This window comes from Calidris pugnax, unplaced genomic scaffold (genome assembly GCF_001431845.1).
Source record: "Calidris pugnax isolate Ruff unplaced genomic scaffold, ASM143184v1 scaffold29, whole genome shotgun sequence".
Lineage (NCBI taxonomy): Eukaryota > Metazoa > Chordata > Aves > Charadriiformes > Scolopacidae > Calidris > Calidris pugnax.
This window is the reverse complement of record NW_015090768.1, coordinates 2,634,410-2,655,012: the sequence shown is the minus strand read 5'-3', so window position 1 is coordinate 2,655,012 and position 20,603 is coordinate 2,634,410. Positions and strand designations below refer to the sequence as shown.

Below are 20,603 nucleotides of genomic sequence, written 5' to 3'. Positions count from 1 at the left end.
ATTTGATAGATAGATCCTTAGAGGATAATGATATTTCTTGATACCTGCCTCTAAGGAGCAAAAATTTGTGCTTTATGTCCCATTATCTTGCAAATTTGATTTCTGAATATGGAATAAGGCCAATTTGTTTATGAAATGCTGTCGTCTGCTGTGAGACAGCAGACTGGACATCTGTGGTCAGTGTGAGAAAATGTTTGAAAATACTTGGAAAGAGTAAGAGAAGGATAATTTTTTTCATATATAATGATATATAATTTCATATATAATATTTTCATATTTTTTACTGTGTATGTATTTGTGTTGGTTTTAGAGTGTATTTATATGTGTGTCTGTGTATACATAGATAGATATATATATATATATAACGCTTTCCCAATTCATGTGAATTTTTGTATGTTTTACTGCATGCCTCTGCAAATTTTCATGACTGGAATACACTGTAGGTGGTTTATTTTTTCTTGGCTTCTCATTTGGATAGATTAAGTTACTTTATCTCTGGATTCATGAAGGCTTTAGAACTGTGTTCAGAGGTCCTGATGTCACAGAATCTTAACTGTAGAGTCAACAAAGTTCTTGAGGCTCTCAGCTCTTCCTCCTCGTGGTCTTTATCTTGCAGATTATTTTTGGTGTTAGTAGTTTTGCTGTGCAAAAAGCAGAAGTTCTGCTAGTGGTCTGTGGGTGTTCATGTGTGTTTATTCTGTCTTGACCAAGTAACTACTGACACAACAGGAGTCACCCACCCCAAATGTGGAACTCCGTTTGTATTGAGGTTTTTTGTGGGGTTTGTTTGGTTTTTTTGGGTTTTTTTGTTAGATAAATTTAACGACTTTTTAGTTTAATCGACGGACTCAGAGCTTTGTAGAGCTCTGTAGATGTTTCCAATTAGATCTTCTTAAAATTCTCCTGAGTAAAAACAATGTTCTCACTTGATGACATGGACTAATTTAAGATTAATGATAATCTCAGGGAGGTAGCCCTAAATGACCTCAAAACATTGGGGGAAAAAATTTTATCTTAAAAAAGCTAACAGTATTTTTAAACTTTGTTGTCTTCTATCCCTATCTTCTATGTAACTATTCTTAGAATACCAAAGAGTATCCTGTTAGAGAAATACGTGACACTGTGTCAGAATACTGGAGAGCAAACCATTGTAGATGGTTACCCAGGCACATTTTAATCTATTTGAGAACCAGATTGCCAATTTCCATGCCATCTCATCTTTGTCTGATCACTGATATGTCTCTTCAGTTAGGACAGATTGTAAAACCAATTGTAAAGGCATTGTTTGTGTGTTAGCACAAACAGATTGCTTGCAGGATGCATAACATTCAGCTTGACTAGAAGAGCAAAACTGAGGTCTCAAATACTATGTGTATGTCACCAAGATTACACTTGCTTCTCTTTTTTGACTTTATAAACTGCTACAAGGTAGTCACAGACCAGAACTTGCTTTAAAATCCCCTGTGGATGTTTATGTTTTAACTGGAAATGGTTTAGACTGTTCTAAGTAACGATTATTAATGCATGAAAGAAGATGTTAGCACTTTCTGGCTGGCTGTAGGACCGTGAGGTGGTAAAGGTACAGTGGGTGGAATAGTGATCCCTTCGTTCATGGCTGTATGAACCTTCAGTTACCTGTGGGATGATGACAAGATTGTCCATGGTTATGTGTTCTTGTGGGATCATGACATGGTTCGAGGTGGCGGGTGTTCCTCCCTTCATCCACGGCTGTGGTTCACTGCAGATTATTACATCCTTTTTAATCCACAGGGTACAAGGCAACAGGTGGCAACTGAACTACAGGAGCTCCCCTCTGAACATCAGGAAACACTTTTTCACTGTGAGGGTCACCAAGCACTGTAACAGGTTGCCCAGAGACGTTGAGGAATCTCCATCCTTGGAGATACTAAGAACTGATCTGGACATGGCCCTGGGTCACTTTTTCACTGTGAGGGTCACCAAGCACTGTAACAGGTTGCCCAGAGACGTTGAGGAATCTCCATCCTTGGAGATACTAAGAACTGATCTGGACGTGGCCCTGGGTAACCAGCTCTGGATGGCCCTGCTTGAGCAGGGGGTTGGACAAGGTGACCTCCAGAGGTCCCTGCCAACCTCAGCTAGTCTGTGATTCTGTCATTGGGTGAAATGCTTTCTGGGCTGAAAATCCAGAAAGATGTGTTAACCCCCAAAGTGAGAATTTATAGATGCTCTCTTCAAAGAAGTTCAGTACAATCGGTAACGTGTTGACTTCAGTAGAAAATTTTATTGCTTTTTGTTTCCCAAATATAACATTTTGTTGTGTTACAAGTAGTGAGGTTGTGTGTACCTGTGTTTCTGTAGTCACTCTTTGAGTTAATTACTCATGGCGTCCGGTTGATAATGTCAAATATTAAAATACATATTACAGCATATCTCTCTAGCCGTTGCTTCTTCAGGCTAAATCCCAAACTCTTTATTTCTCCTGTGACTTATACTAGTGGGTTTTGGGGACAGGGAGAGTTACTGTAATTACCTTCGTAGCTGGAGAGAAGCTGTGGTTGGTGATGTGATTTGTTTTGGTCTCTTACAGCGTTCGTCACTCTGTTAAACGGAGAGCAGGCTCAAAGCGCCATTCGGAAATTTCACCAGTATTCTCTCCGGGGAAAAGAAATCTCCGTGCAGCTCCAACCAACAGATGCTTTGCTGTGCATTACTAACTTGCCCGTTTCGTTTACGTTGGAAGAGTTTGAAGAACTTGTGCGTGCCTATGGCAACGTGGAGAGGTGTTTTTTGGTCTATAGCGAAGTCACCGGCCATTCCAAGGGCTATGGCTTTGTGGAATATATGAAAAAGGACTCTGCTGCGAAGGCGAGACTGGAACTGCTGGGGAAACAGTTGGACGAGAGCACTCTCTTTGCACAGTGGATGGACGTGAACCAGCTGACGACAAATCTTATTCACTCCAAGTGCCTTTGTGTAGATAAATTTCAAAAAGACTACGTTGATTCAAAAGAACTGATCCAAGCTTTCTCACTCAAGTATAAACCTGTTTTCTGCCAGGTATGTTGAGTTTGTATCTTTTGGTTGTGATTTAAGTGGCTGTGTATTTGCATCTTCACTGCTTGCTGCCTTACCCTTTTATTTTTCACTTAAGTAGTGAATGGTTATGCATCTGCATTGCAATACACAATGTGCTAAAGATGCTTTATTGGTACGGGTTTGCAGTCATCTGGGAATTCTGCAGGAGACCACTCCCATGAAGCACCAATAAAATGTTTGTAAGACATCCCCTCCTCATGTATTTTATTGGAAATAACTTTAGAAATATTCTAGAACACTTTTAAAATAAGTGTTGATGATGGCTTTATTGCTCAGTAAAGAAAGCCAGGGTGTATGAATACCAAAAGCATAATAACAGTTTAGATGATGAAGAATTTATAGACATAATTAATCTATTTAAGAAACCTCTGCAAATATCTAATGTGTTTTTTCCTAACTGGAGAAGATGTAGGCTTGGGATCTCATAGTCGGCCAGGCTTACCAGTGGTAGAAGTGGTACATCTTTTGGAAAGCTTTGCAGGTACAGAAGAGCTAGATCCTTACCAGCCTTTGCCAGTGAAATGGTTTCCTTCTCTTCACCATGGCTTGTGAGACACTACACCACAAATAAAAGGTTGCTCATAGAAGAGGTGCAGACCAGCGTACCATAAACAGGCAGTCGAGAGCAAGCTTGCTTTATAGTCACACAGTTGGGTTATGACTTCAGTTGTTTGTTATTTTTTTTTTTTCCTTAAGTATTTTGGAAGGCTGCCCAGGGATTAGCTACAGGGATAAAGTAACCAGAGATCCTCAGCATCTAAGACCGGAAGGTCCATCAGGCTGTCTAGTCTGACCACCTGCAGGCCATCACATTTTACCTACTGCCCTTTCCGAGCCCCGGCACTTGGCTCAAGCACATCCTTATGTGATCCAAAAACACCAGGAGATGCCTAAATTGAAAGTAACTCTTTCCAGAACCTGCCCATCCCTTGTTATTTTGCGCTTGTGTCTGTTTTCTCAGTTGAAGGTATCTGGCTTCAGCTTCTCCTCGCTGATGAATAGATTGAGGAGTCTTTGCTCCCCTGTTTTCTTCCTGTTAGGAGGTATTAAATGCTGTAATCAAGTCACTTGCTCAATCTTTGTTTAATGAGCTAAACAGATTGATCTTTTAAAGTCATTTACTTCAGGGCGTTTTTCCAGCTGTCAGATAATCCGGAGGCGGTTATCAGCTCCCCCAACAATTTTTCAACATTCTTTTAAAATTCTGAAGTTCAAAGACTAACAGGCTTCTTTGATGAAGATGGTTTTCACTAATGCTATTCTATCGTGCACTTAAAGATTGACTTCTACCTTCTTAAATCATAATGATACATGTGTCACACCTGGGGTGGGTGAGGAGGGTCTGTGTGTGTGTGCATTCTATCAGTAAATGTCACTAAACACAGGAATTAAACAGTATGCTTTTGAATTAGGAAATAGGCACCCAGTCAAAAATATATCCAAGAAAACATTCTTGGCACATTCTCGTGTTCCCTATCACTTGTATAAGCACACTGTGTAATAGGTAGATTGTACAAGTGTGATAATAGAAGAAAAATAGGTTTACTTATGATAACTTGGGATTTATTCTCAGTGATTCTGTATCTATTTTATTTTATTTTCTTATTGATAATACTGTCTTTTATTAGTTTAGTATTAATATTTCATTGAAGTAGTTTAGTTTCTTTTTCAGACCCTAAGTCTCTCTTGCTCTCATTTTTCTCTGAGGGGAGAGAGGTTAAAGGGAGCATCTGTTGTTCATTGAATGGGCCACAATGATAGAGAACAACCAGGAAGGGCACTAGACCCTAAGTCTCTCTTGCTCTCATTTTTCTCTGAGGGGAGAGAGGTTAAAGGGAGCATCTGTTGTTCATTCAATGGCCACAATGATAGAGAATGACCAGGAGGGGCACCTTGTCTGGAAAACTTCACCTGGAAGAATGAATAAGTTTCAGAAAAGCAATGAAAATGTTCATTCACACTCTTGTTATTTCATATCATCATGACCACAGTCTCTCTCTTCATTCTGTTTCCTGGTCTTGGCCAGCCCAGCCTTCACACTGCTCCTGCACTCGGATTGTCCCTCCAGTAGGGCCCTCTGAACATTTTGCCCATCCCCTGGTGTGGCTTCTTTAGTGTATCTGCTATGGCTTAGTTCTGCTGGTAACTGGTGCCCTATTTCATCACGTAAATATGTTTTTTAACCTAAAAATCTTAGCTGAACTCACGAAATAAACTCTGGTTCATTTCATTTTATTCCAAAGTTACCATTTTTTGAAATCAATTTGCTTTCTCCTCTGCTGACAATAGAAATGTTCTGTCAGGAAGAGCTGAAGCCAGATACTTCTACATGGTTCTTAGAAAAATGTGGCATTTCCTAGAACTGAGAAGAACGTGTTTTGTTCTTTGCTTCAAGAAAATAGATCAGAAAAGCTCATTCCTTCATTATATCAACTTCAAATTGTCACCCGGAGGTCTCCACTTTTCTCTAGAAAGGGACAGATGGCTTTTCTCAGTACCTGTTTACTTGAGAAGTTTAAAAATTCCTGGTCTGTTTGCAAGAATACCGGTGGCTGGGCTTTCGTGTTAAGGGAGTTTTTAACTGTGGATGAAACAACAATGCGTTCCATAGCTGCAAACCATTCTTTTCATAAGTACTTCAGCTCTTTATCAGTGCAGCTAAACTGATGTCAAAATAAAATATAGTGCTTCTCCCCATAGGCACACGTATATATACACACATATCTGTGTGTGTATTTATATATCAAAATACGTGTGTTCTCCAGAGCTCTTCCCAGAGGCTGCTCTTTAACAGTGGCGTTCAAGATCTGACCACCCTATTTGTTTTCAAAATCTTTGAGTTTTATATTTCAATTGTTAGTGGGACCTAATAGTTGGGAATATGTTGGTTTTGTCCGGGGATATCTAGAGGAGATTTCCTCTCTTCCACATCAGAGCTAATATCCCTATATTATTTCTGTTCATTTTGGGACTGGAGATTTTTGCCAAAGCTTTATTCCCTCCCTTCTCATTCCGCTCCCCCCATTAGGGGGGAAAAAAAAAAAAAAAAAAAAAAAACAGAAAAAAAAATTAAAAAAATTTTTGGACTCCCCCCCCCCCCCCCCTTTTTTTTTTTGTTTGATTTAAATCTGCTCATTCTGCTATAAAACTCTGCAGACAAAGGCCAGAGCATTGTTTGACACATAAGCCTGTTTCCAGTCTGCTTGATTGATCAGTCTGGCATCTTCTCTTGGCATTAAATACAACCACAGACTTCATATTCTCCTAAAAGGCAGTATATATCGGTGGAATTTGCATTGTTACGTGTGTCAGCAACTCTCATGTAGTCTGATAAATGGCATTTTTATTATTGCAGTAAAAACTGAACAATAATGAGTTTATAATTCTTATTCTGCAAAATACAAATAAAAATTATGGTAGCATACAGCTGTATTTTCGATTTCCTTCTCGTTCCTTTCTGATTCTGAAAATGTATGTTAAATCTGTTTCATAGCTCAGGCTCTCCATGAGATTAGGTGGAAATGAAGGTTGTAAATCAAGTAGATAGAGCATGTGTGCCGAATATAATCTGAAGCTATGATAATTCAGCTTATATCAAGCACATTTGGGAAGGAAACATCCTGATTTGGGTAGGCATTAACGTAGGATGTCCATTATTTATGAAGTATTTTGCAAGGGATTGGTGAAAATATTGCAAGGCAGCTCCTGAAATTCTGGGTTTTGTTGAGTGTGTTGTGAAATGTTGTTTCAGTTTGCTCAGGATGAAGATAGTTGTATCGGGGACTTCGCGGTGGTCGAGTATGAAACCGCCGAGCAGGCTGAGAAGGTCCAGGAGGCCACCGATGGCATGACTATCAAAGGAAAGAGAGTTCAGGTGTCCTACTGTGCCCCGGGATCGCCGGGCAGAAGCACGTTGGCAGCACTTATAGCAGCACAGAGGATGGTAAGATACATGTGAATCTGTTTTCAGTATGAGTTTGATGCACCTTGAGTGGGGTCAGAGGGATCCAGCTGCTTTGCATTAGGAAAACGAGCCAAGCTTTTGGAAGCATTAGCCTTTTTTTAATCTAGTGAGCCCAGTTCAGGAAAAGCGTGGCCATATTCTGCAAGGAGGAAGGGTAAAATACAGCTGTAAGATATCACAGAGTTATACTTCTGTAGCTCTGGGATTTTTAGTAAATTTAATTTTCTGTACAATAAATTATTCTGGTTCAAAAGAAAAGTAACTGTAAGTGGAATCATTTGACAAGCTAAAACTTGGTTTAAAACAGAGGCAAGAATTTGTCAATTTTAAGATAAATTTCAAGGTGGGAGAAATAGTTTAATTTCGTGCTTGATATAGAAGAAAGCTTTTTACACCCACATGTCTTATCAAATTATTTCCTAGAAAATTGGATGTGATAAGTGTTACATGAAGCTGTCTTAAAAGTAGAAGCAGAAGAGTCTCCTTCCTTCGGCTGGCTTTAGCCCACGTCTTTATAAAAGAGATGAGTGGTGCTATTATGAGGTAGCATGTGGTGTTCACATTCTCCTTTGTTGATACCACTGTCTTGGTTTAAGGGGAAAAAAGAAATGCATCTTGGGGAAAAATAACACACTTAAAGTTTGGGAGTAATGTTTTCTTAAGTGTTTTGTTTGAGGGAGGAGGAGGAGGAGGAAACAGGGAAGGACATGTTGGGATTATATTCTGTGTAAAATAAAATACGCACCTTGCCACCATACAAGGCATTTAAATGTATTCTTTGTGTTTTCCTGATTCTAACATTTTTGCCTCACTTTCTTGGAGACGAGAAACAATAGGAAAGGTTTGCTTCCAGAGCCAAATCCAGTGCAGATTATGAAAAGTTTTAATAATCCAGCAATGTTGCAAATGCTGCTGCAGCCCCAGTTGCGTGGACACGCTGTGAAACCTGGTGAGTTGTTTTAACACTGAGTTTAAAAAAAAAACCCTGTTCTTGGTGCTATGAGGCTTTCAGTAAAGAAGAGGAGCAGAGTTTAAAATCTGTGCAGACACTGTTTCGGTGTGTCTGTGTAGACTCACATTTTATGTAAGTTAAAGCAAGAACTGGATTGTTACAGTATTGTGTCTGGGTAAAATTTAGTGTTACCTAAAAATGTCCTCACGTTGGCTCTGTGGTCTCTGAGTGTTTGTTTTAGGAATGGGTTTAAAATGAAATGTCTTTTGCAGACATCATTAAAAGGGCAAGTTTAAATCTGATTCTAGAGCTGAATTTTGCAGTCTGAGTTTTTCTCCTGTTGTTTCCAGTATAAACCATTACTCACTCGGATGCTGCCGTAGTTGTATGCAACATTTTATTATGGCATTAGCCAGAGATATTTCTCTGCCTTCTCATTAGGATGGATGTGAATAAACATACTAAAAACAATCTTACCCCATTTCAAATGGTGAAAGTATTAGGAACAGGGGTGGGAACAGATAATTTGAAGTCAGGTGGGGCGCAGCTAAGAGCTTGTGATATAAATCTACTGACAGAAGATAGACAGAAGTTGTGTGTGAAGGGAGCACTTAGGGGAAGAAACACTTTTTCAAAGCACTTTAGATAATGCTGGGTTCATGCAGGCAGCTGCAGGCATTTCTGCAGCTTTGAGTGAGACTCAGGGTTAGAGGAGTGCCTTGAGAGCACATTTGCTCTCCCATATGCTGTTAATTGCAGATCAAAGCTGGGTGTATTGAAAGGTTTCGTTATAAGGACCTTTAGTCCGCTGGAAGGTTTCATGGAAATCAAATCTGAAAAATATAGAACAATAAATAAAAAGATCTTATAAAGATCTTTACTCACCTAACTTTTTCTTGTGTTTCTAAAACAGTTCTTGGAGCATCTGCAGGTTTACCTCACCTTCTCAATTCAGCAGTTGGCCCACCTTTTTTGCAGTTGAATAAAGTTCATCAGGTATGTGACAAAATAACTTTTGTCTAGATAGTTGTGGAGATTTTAGCATGGGAAATATCCTCAAAGTTTTAAGGAATTACAACTAAAGTCAAGTGTTCTCCTTAAAGCTGTGTTTAAGAAAAGCACTCTGAGATGGGGGTGTAAGAGCAGACTGTGCTTACTACTCGCGAGTGAGTTATTTTCTCTTACTGAGCTTTTGATTTGCCAACACCTGCCGATGTAGAGACAACCTGCCATTACTGGCAAAAAAAATCCTCTTAAAATTATTGCTCCAGGAGCGTGCCACATCCATTTCTTTTGGAACTGCTCATACACACTTCCTGTAGGCACTTGATTGTTGTATCTTAGTCAAGCCACAAGCTTAGCATCGTTACCTTCATTTTAAACCTTGCAGAGACCAAAATGCACTGTATATGCCATAAAAAAGTGATTTGCAGATGTTACTTCTTAGTTAAAAAAAAAACCCACTCAAGGTTATAAGCTGTTTAAAGTGTTCTCAGAGTATCTGTAGTTCCAGATGGACACCAGAATTTCTGAAAGACACTGTAAATTATATTTGGGGTGAGTTTGCCCTAGAAATTGGAGATGAGGATGTGGTAGAATAGCACCCACAACCAGAACTCCTCCCTGCAGCAGCACTCTTGGCCAGCAGCTTGTCAGGCCTCTGCCTTGTGTTGAGGTTCTTCAGAGATTTCTCTGCCAGGAACCAAACTTTGCCTTTAATATTCATGGCGGGGATTTTGCTAAGTACCTATGAGGGACTGGAATCAGTGGCTTTGACTTCCTATTTCGGATATCTCAGTAATTCTTATTTGAAAAATAAAATCCCCTCAAGTATTAGTTGTTATTTCTGCTGTTCTCTTGGCAAACACAGACTTAAAGATCTTAAAAGAGAACAAATTAAAATGCAGCAATACTCCTTATGTTAAGTATATTTTGCTTTTTTATTTTTTCCTGTTAAAAGCTGGTAGGTGAATATATTCATTTTGAATAAATACTACTTAATTTTGCCCCATCAAATGGGTTGCTTTTGCCGTGTACAATGTAAAAATACATCATTCTTTGCTTGTGCTTCTTTAATTTAAATGACATTTTCAATTGGTATGTTTAGTTAATGCTGTTCTCTCTTCGGCCGTGGAGAGTCTATGCTTCCTTGGAAGGCAATGTGAATGTTTTCTAGTCACAGCTGGAGACGGACATGTTTTACACAGTTAACAGTGTGATTGATGATGATCCAATGTTTTTTGGCTTAAGAGTGCTGCAGTCAAACAAGTTAGTGCTTTCTCTTCAGAAAGACTTGCAAGTCTAGTGTTCTTCCAGGGAGCTTCCCGTCATTTAATTAGCTCCAAACCTGCTTTAATATACTGATTTTTATTGACACTGATTTGATTATCCCTATTCCTCTTATTAGGCACATTTTTCTGTTGTTCAGTGATTTATTTCAGAGTGTTCTCTAAAGTCAGAGAACCAGGTCACTTATTTGTATTGTCTTGAAATTCAGTATTGTCACAAGACAGAGGCACAGGCAGTGTCTTGGCTTGACTCTCTCCCCACCTCCCCAGTCACACACTGGTTCAGCTTCCTTTGTGTCTTGATTTTGCTGTTTTATAGTCAAGGTTTTGTAAAGTAATATAACGAGAACAGTATTTTTAGGATGATTATGCCCCAACATTATGAAACAATCGATAAAAAAAAGATTCATCAGAGAGGAATTTGAACAAACGGGCTATTCATCCAGTAATGTTTCAACTCTGGAGGTAGTATGACTTTTAACTTCTTTCTTTTCATTTCTCTTAGTTACAATTATAACATAATAATGCCAAAATAACGCATTTTAAACTTTCTCAGTGATGTGTTTTCCTCAGTCATCCCGCAGTTTATTAAATCTTTATTAACCCAGAGAATTTCTTTTGAGGATTCTAACCAAACTGGGTTGGTTTTTTTTTTTTCAATTCTTGCATTTCTGAAGGTTTTGCAATTGAACTACCACATTTACTTTGTTGATGTAACCAAGTTTAGAAGGAAGAACCTCTGGTATTGGTGACAGTAAACAGCCCTGGATAATTTCTACTGGACAATTAAAATAACAGATGTGTAGCTAATCTGGACGTGGCAGATTTTTGTTTTAAATTGCACATTTCTGAGTCCAGAAGAGACTATGTTATAGGCATAGAGGTTTTTTCCCTAGGGGATTTGACCCTACCACATAGAGACACAACCTAGGCTTGACAATATTCGTGAGGTGTTTTGCAGGAGGCTGCAATACCTCCTGTGAAACCGTACGTCAGAAGAGCTGCCTTCTTTTTGGGTTCCACCTTCATTACCTGGTTTTGGTGACCTTTCCTATGTAGGAGATTTAAAAAAAAAAAGTGAGGAAGGGCTATACTCGGGATTTGACACAGTCAGTGTCCCATATATCTATTCTTGCACCGCTGTACAGAAAGGTTTGTAGAGCAACCTATTTTTTGCCTAGCAAATCACGCTCAGGAGCTGCTGCCAGAAAGAACTTGAAGCCTGTGTTCAACCAGCATGAATCATAGTGTGGTTTTGTGATCCGGAGTGGACATAAGGTTTCTTTTAAGCCACTGTATTAGTCTGAGCACATAACGCTGAATGTACCAGTAGCAAAGTCTGAACGTGGTGCCCCGAAGTTGTTCATTAAGTGGCTCAATTCTGGTGGCAAATCGATCCAGAATTCTTGAATGAAAAATACTGCTATTTTATAGACTTGAAAATCTGTAGGCATTGTGGTTGGTGAGCTTTTTAGTGGTTCTGGAATAGAATTCCATGTACATATTTGCCACTAAAAAAGGGGAACAAATGTATCTGAATATTCCTCTTTCAAAATGAAGATCCTGTTTGGTAACTGTAAAGCAAGGGATCCATGAGAGTCCCTGGTGGTTGTGACCGAGTCCTGTAAACTGATATTTGGCAGAGATTATACATTAGAATTGCAATGCAAGGCACAATGCAAATGTTAACAAACAACAAAGTCCTTATTCATACAGCTCCTCATCCCCTGAAGTCCTCGTGTCTCATCTTTCTTCTTGGCACTGTAGGTAACTCCTCTGTCTAGTCTGTCTGCTGAGCCTTCAGATGCATTTAGCTTTCCCTGCTGGCTTAGACACGGGGGCTGCAGTGGGGTCTGGATTGTGCTTGGGGTATACTCTTCATCCTTTAAAAGCCATCAGAAATCATACTTGTGGTTGGGAGGTAAAAAAATGTTTAGTAGAACTTGAAATAACTTTCTATGAATGAAGAAAAATTTAGTTCTGTGGAGGAAATAGTTAATTTCCTTTGCTGTATTGACCCAGAAACTAATTTAAATTTCCTTCAGCAGTATCATGTGAAAATGTTTCAAGAATGTACTGTTTTCCCTGCCTGTCAACTAACCCTTCTTTTATTAATTTCACAGAGTTCAATTCTGGGGAGTACCTCTAACTTATTGCTGCAGAGCCCCGCTCACCTACCCTTGCCCCAGCAGCAGCTGATGAAGCTTGAAAACCTTCAGGCTAATAGTGTAAGGTCATGGCTTTAACTTCCACTGCCTTTGGACATTCTTGTAACTGCTAAAACAAATAAGCTTTTCCACGTAGTATAATGGAACAGTTTAGTTCTGTAGTTTGTAGTTCTGTAGTTTAGTTTTTCATCTGGTATAACTGACCGATTAGTATCTAAAAAGCTTAACTGAATGTGAAATTTGTAAGAAATAGCTACAGACAGATTATTTTAATCATTTACACCATTTTCTATTCTTCCTTATAGAAACCGGGTTTGCTGGGAGAACCTCCAACAATGCTACTGCAGACAGTACTGGGAATAGGGGTAATGCCCTCAGTGAGCTCAGGCATGGGAACCCGTGGAGAAGTTCTTAAGTGTAAATGACATTTTATTTCATACCGAATCAGTAGAAATGCACAGCTTGAAATCATGCACCTTATTTTCCCCCACTGTAGCAAAAGCCATAGTACATCCAGGCAGAGAGCTGGATGATAATGCACATTATAGAGCCATGTAGTTAAGCAAGGTGACAAGTTATATATCTATATAACCAACTGGTTTAAGCAGAAACAAACTGGAAACATCTTGCCTTGTTGCCTGGCTTCTCTCATCCCTTTGGCAGGGAAGAAAGAGCAGACTGTGGCATTGGTTGAATATTTGTTAAATATTCTGCTTGCTCAGTTACTACCATTTTTTTGTATGCTTTGAATATGTTTTTATCTAGGACCAAAATTTGGGTGTTTGTTGTTTCAAAGCAGATAAATCTGAATAGCTGAAGAGGCACCACAAATAACAGTATTTTGCATTAATTTCATTAAACAATAGAGGTTGTTTCAAAGCAGATAAATCTGAATAGCTATAAATCTGTTTCAAAGCAGATAAATCTGAAGAGGCACAGCAAATAACGGTATTTTGTATTAATTTCATTAACCAATAGAGCTTTAACATCCGGTCTGTGACAGATGTCAATTCTGAATGCAAATTTCTGTGCCAGCGATGCCCACAATTTTTGTGAGGAAAGATCACTTCTGATGCTGCTTAGTGCATCATTTTTGTTTCCTCTGCTGAGAGGGAAGTTCTAGACATGGTCTGGGTAATGGTAGTAACCAGGAGCAAGGAGAAACTTGTTGGGGGTCGGGGAAGAAACCTATTCTGAATGTCTTGATTTTAATTTTGGAAAATATTTTCTAGCCCTTTTGTTTGGAAAAAGAATTTATTTTTTTTTAACAAGTTGAGGTGGGGTTTTTCCCCTCTGTTCCAGGATCCTCTAGGATGTTTGTTGTTCACAGATTTTGAAAGTGACAGGAAACATTAAGTAACTTATTATCATAGGGAATGTTTGGAAAAGTCACGGTTTTTTTCTATTGTATTAGCTTTAAATAGAGTTGTTTGCTCCTGGAATGGTAAAAGAATAAAAAACTCTTGTCAGAATCTGGTTTTCTGGGACAGCTGTAAAATAGATCTCGAAATGTTTTTCTCATCACTTGGTAAAAACCACAAACAAAACGTACTGATAAATCTTGTCTAAGAGAAAAAGTTTCTCCATTTATGGTTGACTGCAGCATCTAATCTGAGTCCAATTCCAACAGCGGCGGCGGCGGCAGGGATGGGCATGCTGCCATTCTTTCCGAATCAGCACATTGTTGGACAAGCTTTACCAGGGCAAAATAATGCTCCGGATAAACAATCAACTCCCGAAGCGGTTGTCTCGGGATCACAGCCTTATCATCAGACCTTAACAAATCTTTCGGCGGCAGCTTTGAGGGCTGGACATGCCAAACAACAAAATCAACTCAAAAGTACTGACGCCAGTTTAGGGGTAAGGAATATCGAATACAAATATTTCCTTTTTTTTGTGTGTGTGTGTGTGTGAATTTTCCCTTTTTTATTTCAACACGCTTAAGAGTTAAGTGCAACTGCTTATTGTAGTTCTTTCCCTATAAAATTTGCTAAATCACAGGATCATCCATGAGACATTTTAAGGTCATTTCAGTTATGAATAATAGGGAGAGAACAATAATGCTCTTTGGTGGTCTAAATGAATTAACAAAGGAAGCTTTTTACAATGCTGGAGGGTTTTTTTTTTTTCCATGTGTTTGCCTCATAGTATTTGATGATGAAATTATCTCAAGGGCAATGTCCCTTTTAAAGACTGAAAATTGAACTTGTGGTTCGATTTCATGACTAATCAGGAGCAATTTCAGAGGTATGTAGGGCCTTTGGGTTGCCAGGTGGTGTGTGAATTTTCCACTCTTTATCCATACCCTCTCAGCTACAGCTGACATATTCTTAATCTGTCTTTTAATCTTTTAATATTTATTCCCTTGAAGACAAGCAGTGGGAAGATGATGGGGTAGGATTTAAGTATTTTTTTCAGTAGTTTTTTCCTGTCATTAACAGAATTTTCTTTTTTTTAATATAATATACTCAAATACTTTGACATTTATGGGGAAACATGGTCTTAATTCAGATCAAATCTGTTTTCCCTACATATTATCTGAAGTGATTAGATTATATACAGTATTGGTGTCTGCCTTTGTTAGACACCTTTGACAGATTTGGGCCTACTTCAGAAAGTACATTTTTTTAAATTTTTAAATCATTTTTACTGTAACAAAGTGGTAATATAGATAGACGTGGGTAAGATACATAGGGTATATGTCTATATGTATCTAAAATCAGTGTTTTATTTCAGTGTTTGACTTAGTTAAAAGGAAATGTAATTAATCCATTAGAAGACCAGATAATTCATTTATTTCTCTGAATATTGTTTATCAGAAGTTCTTTTTTTGAAATCCTGGTAGATGATTTAATTGTTTCCTATTCTGCACCAGTAGACAGAAGGCCCAGTTTGCAAAAATCAGTTCCTTGACAAGACAGCCACAGTATGGTGATACTGAAGGGTCATGCTCTCTTAAATGCTTGCTTTTGCATCCAGAGGAAGAATTTCAGCACTCTGATGAAGCTTTTTGTGCTTAAAAAATGGTCTCTTTTCTGAGCTCTGTATTTGTGACAAGCTTTGTAACTTTCCATAGCTACTTCATCCTTATTTCTGGTGGTTTTTCTAACATGAGCCAAGGGGCTGTGAGCTGGTGGTGTACCCTTCTTAGTCCCTCATGGGACACACTTCTGTCAGTCCTGACACTTCATTTCTACTCATAAACATTTTCCCCTTTTAAGTCCAGGCTTATAAACAGAGCCCTCTGTAAGGTCCAGGGCTCGTTTGTCCTTTATTTGCTTGTGGCTCTGGGTGAAAAAGAGTTGATTTTTGTCTTGGCCATAGACTTCATGCAGGGAGATCCTGCATCTGGAGTCATTACGGTAATTATTACGGCTTTACTTGAATGTAAAAGGTTTTCTTTTGTTTGTTTGTTTTTTTAATGTCCTTTAGTAACTTACAGTCTAAAAAGAAACATTCCTACAAAATGATTTGGCAAGAAAAAAATAGTCAGAGCTTCCAGACAGTTGTCTCCACTGTTTATTAAAATAAAATAAATAAAAAAAAGTTTTCCTGTTACATTTCATAGGGCTAAATTGTTGATTTTTTTTTTTTTTTTTTTTTTTTTTTTTCCCAAAATCCTGCTGGGATATTTACCTTATTTCTGACAAATGTACGAGTATAATGCAATTTTCTCTGTCCAATTGTTTTGTAGACTCCCTTGAAAAAACAGACTTCTCTGCTAGGAGATCCACCGAAAGAAATAAGGCTCAGTACCAACCCCTACTTGAATTTGGCGAGTGTGTTGCCTGGTATATGTCTTCCAGGTAAGCAAATATTTAGCTGGTTTAGTTGCAAATTTCCTTGACCAGAGTGTGGCAAATCCTTATTCTGTTTGGCAGGTAATTCCAGTGACCACAACGCTTACCTTTAAGGAAATCTTGTGGTCTGTCTTAAAATTGCAGTGTGATCTCTCCTCATAGTTAATGTTTTATTTGAGAAGGGTGACTTTTCAGAGTCGATGGGCTTACTAAGCTTCTAGAAAGCCTTTCCATTATTAGTTGCGCTGATTAATTTTGAGCACAGTCTGATCTGAAGTAGCAAATTTCTGTATTAATCCCAGAATGTTGATAAAAAAAGAGTGTGACCTAATTTGTGCAGTTTTTACAAACTGTGTGTTCTTTATGTCACAAACAGCAATTGCCAGCAAAGCCTCTAGTCCACCGCAGCAGACGGGACTTCCAAACAACATCGTGGATGCTGCTGTGTCTCAGGGAACTACGTCACAACACGCCATGGAAAATTATTTTAATTACTCTCAGCAGCACGGGGAGTACACACAGGTATGTTGTTTTGCGGCGCTTTCTTCTGAAGCCTGGTTTTTCTACTCCGAGTAGCAGGGATTTTGGCAGCAGTCTGCTCAAAGATCATCGTTTTTCTCTGTGTATTCTTAATGCACTCCTTGGTACACGTGTGGTCTGATACATGTGGTTGAACAGCGTTGCCCAACATCAGGTACTGCTCTTCAAGGGTTCCCAAAGCCCAACCAAAGCCCACCCTTTTCTTCATGTTGCACCTCATAGGTCCTCTTCGCTGATAGTTTCTCTCTTTCAGTGAACAGAATAGACTCAGCACAAAGTCAAAAGAAGCCTCAAGTCATTCCCTGCTGCAGTATTGTAACCATTGAAAGATTGCTTCTTGAGAACCTGAATTCAGGGCAGTCGGCTGAAAAATGACTTCTTGCAACTTCTGAGCTTGGCTTTTGTCTGTCCTCAAAACCATGAAGTTTTTCTTTCCCTTCCCAAGAAGCTGTAAGGTTTTCTTGAACTTTGGCTAGATCCCAGAGAAGAGTGTGTTCTGTGCACCAGGAGGTTTTGCAGTCTCTGCCAGCTGGTTTCACTGCACGGGTTTCTTCACCGTTTGCCCCATTTGGTGATCAGGTGAAGGGCTGCCCCTCGCCTGGAGGGTGTTTTGTTGCAATATTGAGAGCAAGTTCTGAGTTTCAGAGACGTTAGGACGTTCTGTGAAATAATATTTCCATATTTTCATTAGCCATCGCTAGCCTTGTGTAGAAATAGAATTGTATACAAATGAAATGCAAGAACTGGATTGCAGTGCTGTCAGGTAATCTCTAGAAATCTTGGGTCTGTGCTGAGAGAATGGCTCTGCTGTTGGTCTCTCTCTCTTCTGCCCTGTCCCTGTCACCTCCTCCCCCCCAGAGTCCCCTGATCTCTCATCCTGTGTCAGGAACAGGCTGTGCTTCCCTCTCCTGGGCTGCTGCCGAGGAAATCTGTGTGGCTCTAAAGCTCCTGGGGCTGCTGTGGGAGTGAGTTGGGTCTGGAAGATGGAGCACAGGGGTTTTTTTGGGTGAGGAGGGTCTCAGCCTGGCCTGGAGGGATTGGGGTCACTGCAGCAGGGACGTTCGCTGAGTGTCAGACCCATCTCCTGGTCAGGTCAGACCTGGTGACAATTGTGGGACAGAGAAGCAGGAGAGGTGCCCTGTGGGCCGTTGGGCTGTGTGTTTCATGAAAGGACTAACATAGCCTTGAATATTTTGTTTGAATCTGGTTATTGGCTTTAAGTTTGTTTTGATGTCTCCTGGAGGTGGTTCCTAACCCCAAATCCTTAACACACTGTCCAAAAAAATCAGTAGTGTTGTTGTCTGTGCTATTAGTATTAACTTTAGTAACACGAAGGACTCAAATGATGTCACTGAGGTGCAGAGGTGCCACATGTCACCATTCAGCTATATTCGTGCTGTTTGTTCCTTCCATGTCAAAAATGACACTGTATTTCTATCCGCTGCCAAGGCACTGGTACCTTCTGTATCTTTTATGCCCTCAATGTAGTTTTTTAAATGTTTGGTTTGAGCTTTTATCCCTGGTCTTAAGCGTGTTTTGGTGCTTCTTGGAGAGCTTTGCCTTTTACTTCATTCTCGTGTTCCTGTGAGACCGTAGGAATTGTTCTCATTTGAAGTGATCTCCATAGACAGCTAATGGGAAGAGGCTTTTTCCTCCTTTATAGGAGGCTGTTCAGCAGTGGTATCAGCACTATGCTCAGGCATATCACTCTACCCAGGCAAGAGTCGATGAATTTGAAAATGAAGCCTCTGAGGTGAGAAATAATTTTATTTTCTTGCTGTCTCCACTGGCTGTTTCTCCCGTCAGCTGTCAGGGGGCTTTTGGAGTCTGGACACCAGCTCTCTTTGCTGACAGTGGCTGCTGCCATCAGTGCCACAGGAATGAGGGGCTGGAGAGTGTGGGACAAATGGCACTGCATGGTCACCTTCTGGGGGGCATCCCTGCACCCCTACTCACCAGGATTCACACTCACGCTTCTGATTTTCTCTGCCACAAATGTCCTTCTCTCTCTAAAATCCCACAGTCTGAAGTTACCTGTAAAGCTCAGGAGTGCACTAAAATACTCCTGCCAAGACACAGCACACCACAACCTTATTTCCCAGAGGCACTATTGGAGGATGTTTCTTGCCCAGGCTGTTACGTAGCCTGAGGTTTTTCTTTTTTAAAGGAATTGTGTAAAGTAAATCATCCCCCAGACCCTACGTTTTGCTCAAGAAATTGCTGCATGCCTGAGCTGCTGCCAACCATACACTCGGGCACTTCCACATCCGCTGAGTGCAAGTAAAAATGAACTATTAAACCTATTTTCATTCAACTTCTGGTTCATCACGGATCCCCTTCTGCGTTTAGGAATCTCCAGGAGGATCTTACCCACCCTACGGTACCTGCCTGCAGGTTGTGCCTACACTTTACAGTGGAGCCCAGGGATCACACCAGCCAGGCAGCTTCCAGCTTCCTCCACAAAAACCATTAAATAAGGTGAGGGAGAGACAGGATTTGCAGCCTCAGCCAGCTGCTGGTGGAAGCGCTTCTTATTTGTCTTATGCTGCCACCGAGTGGACTTTGGACCCACAACAAGAAAAATAAAAGAGTTTTTTCCCACTGCACCCGTGCTCCTCAGCATCCCGAGTTGCTCAGGATCACACGCAGCTCCTGGTGGATGTGATAAATAACAGCCAGTGCCAGATTCCCTCAGGGCCCTCCAGAACCCTGGAGATCCATGCTCCTCCCTGCCACAAACCACCAAATCCCATGGGTGAAGAAAAAGCCGGATGTTTGTGAGCAAACTTCTTGGAAAGATGGTGTCTGAATGTGCAGCAGTGCCTTGAAGGAGGCGAATAAAGTAGGAAGTGAACAAAGGGAGGAGGAGGAGGAGCTTCACACTGGTTTTAGATGGGCTTTTTTGCCCGATTGCAGATGTTCTGCAGTGCGTGCCACTGGGGTAAAAGCTCTGAAGTGGAGTTAGCAAATCTCGGCAGTGTCTGGGTTATCTACAGGCACCATTAACTGGATCCTGGGAGGAAAACCATTTAAAAATGGCTTTCATTTGAAATGTGTAACAGATGTCAGAAGTGGGCTAGTTCAGCCACACTCACTCAGCAAAGTTTCCTTTGTCCGTTGCACCCAGTAGGCACCCAGTTTTCATCAAGAAGTTGTGGGAGGGATGGGGAGATGCTATGGAAGCCATGAGGGATGACTTAAAGGAAGCTGGACCAAGAGGCGGCTGGTTTAACACAGCCTGAGACAGTGGAATAAAGCTTTGCTCTGTCTGAGTGTAGGTCTTGTTTCCCGAGTGCCTTGGAAGCCCTGAGGAATTCACACCCTCGTGTCATAGATAAATCCCATTACTCCCATTTTTATGGATAGGAGAGCCCTTAACAGCCAGGTTGGTCATCTGTTTTGGAGCAGCTGCAGGGAATTAGGTCCGTCAGCGTAACAAGCCTTTGTGAGTCCAACCCCAGCCATGGGAGTGATGACCATCTCTCCGAGCGCTGCTGGGGGAGGTTCTCCAGCCTCCAGTCTGGCTCGTGGCCCTCCAGCCCAGCTCTCCTCCATCACGGCATTAAATCCCTTTGCTCCACAGAGGTTGGCACCAGGATTCAGCACACAATGGTCTGGGGTTTAGAAGCCACATCTCAGAGCTGGCATGAGATTTTTCCAGTTTTTGGAGGAGATTTAGGAGGAACACACAACTCTGATGTGGCTGGAAACGAGGGAAATCCTAACAAGAGAAGGAAATAGAAGGGATTTGAGCAAACTAACTAGACCAGTTTGTCTCTGGTCTCAAGAGGAGAGCTCGTACGTGGAAGGTGA

The 20,603-nt window shown here is 40.4% G+C and overlaps 1 protein-coding gene across 1 annotated transcript in view; it reads left to right on the top strand.

The window, feature by feature from the left end:
- RAVER2 (ribonucleoprotein, PTB-binding 2) overlaps window positions 1-20,603 on the top strand; it is a 45,885-nt gene that overhangs the window by 22,296 nt on the left and 2,986 nt on the right. Inside the window, exons 4-14 of the mRNA XM_014937276.1 lie at window positions 2,570-3,039; window positions 6,830-7,021; window positions 7,865-7,991; window positions 8,908-8,990; window positions 12,406-12,510; window positions 12,756-12,867; window positions 14,081-14,310; window positions 16,145-16,256; window positions 16,627-16,772; window positions 18,454-18,543; window positions 19,140-19,268. Of these exons, the coding sequence (XP_014792762.1) occupies window positions 2,570-3,039; window positions 6,830-7,021; window positions 7,865-7,991; window positions 8,908-8,990; window positions 12,406-12,510; window positions 12,756-12,867; window positions 14,081-14,310; window positions 16,145-16,256; window positions 16,627-16,772; window positions 18,454-18,543; window positions 19,140-19,268 (1,796 nt within the window). The remainder of the gene's footprint in view (window positions 1-2,569; window positions 3,040-6,829; window positions 7,022-7,864; window positions 7,992-8,907; window positions 8,991-12,405; window positions 12,511-12,755; window positions 12,868-14,080; window positions 14,311-16,144; window positions 16,257-16,626; window positions 16,773-18,453; window positions 18,544-19,139; window positions 19,269-20,603) is intronic.